Genomic DNA, 1,841 nt, shown 5'->3' on the forward strand with positions numbered 1-1,841 from the left:
CTCCCGCCGCCCAAGCCTCGCAGGACCTTCCGCTACCTGTCGGAGCGGGACGCAGCCGCCCGCGCCAGTGCCGGCACCAACATCAGCACCAGCCAGGAGCAGCTGCTGGGGGGGCGGTGTGGCAGCAAGGCGGTGCTGCCCCCCGCCAGTGACCCCGAGCACTGCCCCGCCAGGAGAATCCGCGGCCGGGCCCAGAGGTAGGCTGGCACGGGCACAAGCGGCTGGCACGCGCCAGGCACCAGTGGGTTCCCGGCACCGCTCCAGGAGTGGGAGCACCAGGGGTCACCCCTTTGTCGGTGGCGGGGGGTCCTCCTCCACTTGTCCTGGACAGGGCTTCAGCCCCAGAGTCTCTGGCGCTTGCGTGCTGGGAGCGTCACCCTCTGCCGGGCCAGTCCATGCTGGGGATCCCCTGTGCCGGCTCCAGAAGCCTGTCCAGGGACGTGGTACGACCGGCGGGAGCACGAGGTGCTGCTGGCCTGGGCAGGGGACAGGACTCGGTCTGTGTAGCCGGAGACAAAGCTGAGCAAACCCTCTTGGCCCCTTGCAGGAAATCCTTCGAGTTCGAGGATGTCCAGGACTTCCGCAGTCGGAGGGCGGCTGCCGGCACCCCCAAGGCCCAGGAGACGAACGGCACTGCGGGGTCCAGGCTCTACTACACACAGTCGGAGGACAACCTCTACGAGGACGTTGTCTGTATGTGCCTGAGGGTGGGGGGCAAGGGGGTCCTCTCCGGGCATCATGTTGTGGGGCCAAACCCCCGGGGCTCACAGGCAGGGGTGAGGGAGGGAGGGAGCGCCGCACACACGTGGTCTTTGCAGCTTTGGGGGCAGGGCCGGGCTGCGTTCCAAGGCTGGTGCCTGCGAGCGTGGTCGAGTGGGCGGCTGTTGGAGGATCTGGTGCCACGGGTCAAGCTGGGGGGCCTGTCTGCGACACCTGCACTGGCAGGTGCTGGAGTGGAAGGGATCTGGGGCCCTCGGCGCCGTGCGGGTGCAAGGAGGCTTCTACCAGGTCTGGCAGGATCCCCTTTGTCCCCTGCTCTCCCAGATGTTGCCAAAGAAAACCCGTACGAAGACATCAAAGCGCTGCCTCTGCCGCTGTGGAGGGTGCCCTCGGCCTGGAAGCTGTTCCCGCCTCTGGCCACGGACAAGCCACCCAAGGTGAGCGCCGGAGGGTGCCGCTGGCCTGGGAAAGCCCAGCGCCTGCCTGTTTGCGCCAGGGCTGGGCCCCTGGCTCCAGTCTCCACAAAGCTCAGGCCCAGCAGGAGCAGCTCCTGCAGCCAGACAGCGACTGGGAAGCCCGCGGGACGGGCACGATTGCCAGCGCTCAGCTCAAACCTGTGGGGCTGGCAGAGAAGCCGGCGGGCTCAGGGCCGGGCAGAGCAGCCAAGATGCTCCGTGACTCGGGTGTCACGCTGCTCCCCCGCCACGTACTGATGCTGCAACCGCCAGCCAGCCGGCGGGGCTGCTCCGGCCTCCCCCAGGCCTCGGTGCCAGCAAGGGGGCCGTCTGGACAGCATCTGTGAGGCCGCTGGGCCCCTTGGGAGTTAGGAGCCTTCCGATCCCATGTCTGCTGCTGCTCCCGTGCCTCCTGCCGGCTCCGCGCCCTCGCAGCTGAAGGGTCCGTGGCGGGGGAGCAAGCCAGAGGAGATTGCTGGGTGGGCCCCTGGCAGCAAGGGCCCAGGCTTTAGATTCCCAGTAAAGCCCTGCTCTCTCCCCAGCCACCCCCCAAGCCGCCCTTCTTCGGCCGCAAGACCATGGAGCTGAAGAACCCCCGCGCCTGCGTGCGCGGGAAGCTGGTGAAGGACACGACCCTGCCCGTCACGCTGAGCGAGTGGAAGGTCT

General features: G+C 68.3%; 1 protein-coding gene across 1 annotated transcript in view; it reads left to right on the plus strand.

Moving 5' to 3' along the window:
• LOC102384893 overlaps positions 1-1,841 on the plus strand; it is a 25,655-nt gene that overhangs the window by 10,642 nt on the left and 13,172 nt on the right. The window contains exons 15-18 of the mRNA XM_025191927.1: positions 4-197; positions 548-693; positions 1,045-1,157; positions 1,718-1,837. Coding sequence (XP_025047712.1) covers positions 4-197; positions 548-693; positions 1,045-1,157; positions 1,718-1,837 — 573 coding nt within the window. The remainder of the gene's footprint in view (positions 1-3; positions 198-547; positions 694-1,044; positions 1,158-1,717; positions 1,838-1,841) is intronic.

The sequence above is a fragment of the Alligator sinensis genome, unplaced genomic scaffold (genome assembly GCF_000455745.1).
Source record: "Alligator sinensis unplaced genomic scaffold, ASM45574v1 scaffold1450_1, whole genome shotgun sequence".
NCBI classification, from domain to species: Eukaryota; Metazoa; Chordata; order Crocodylia; family Alligatoridae; genus Alligator; species Alligator sinensis.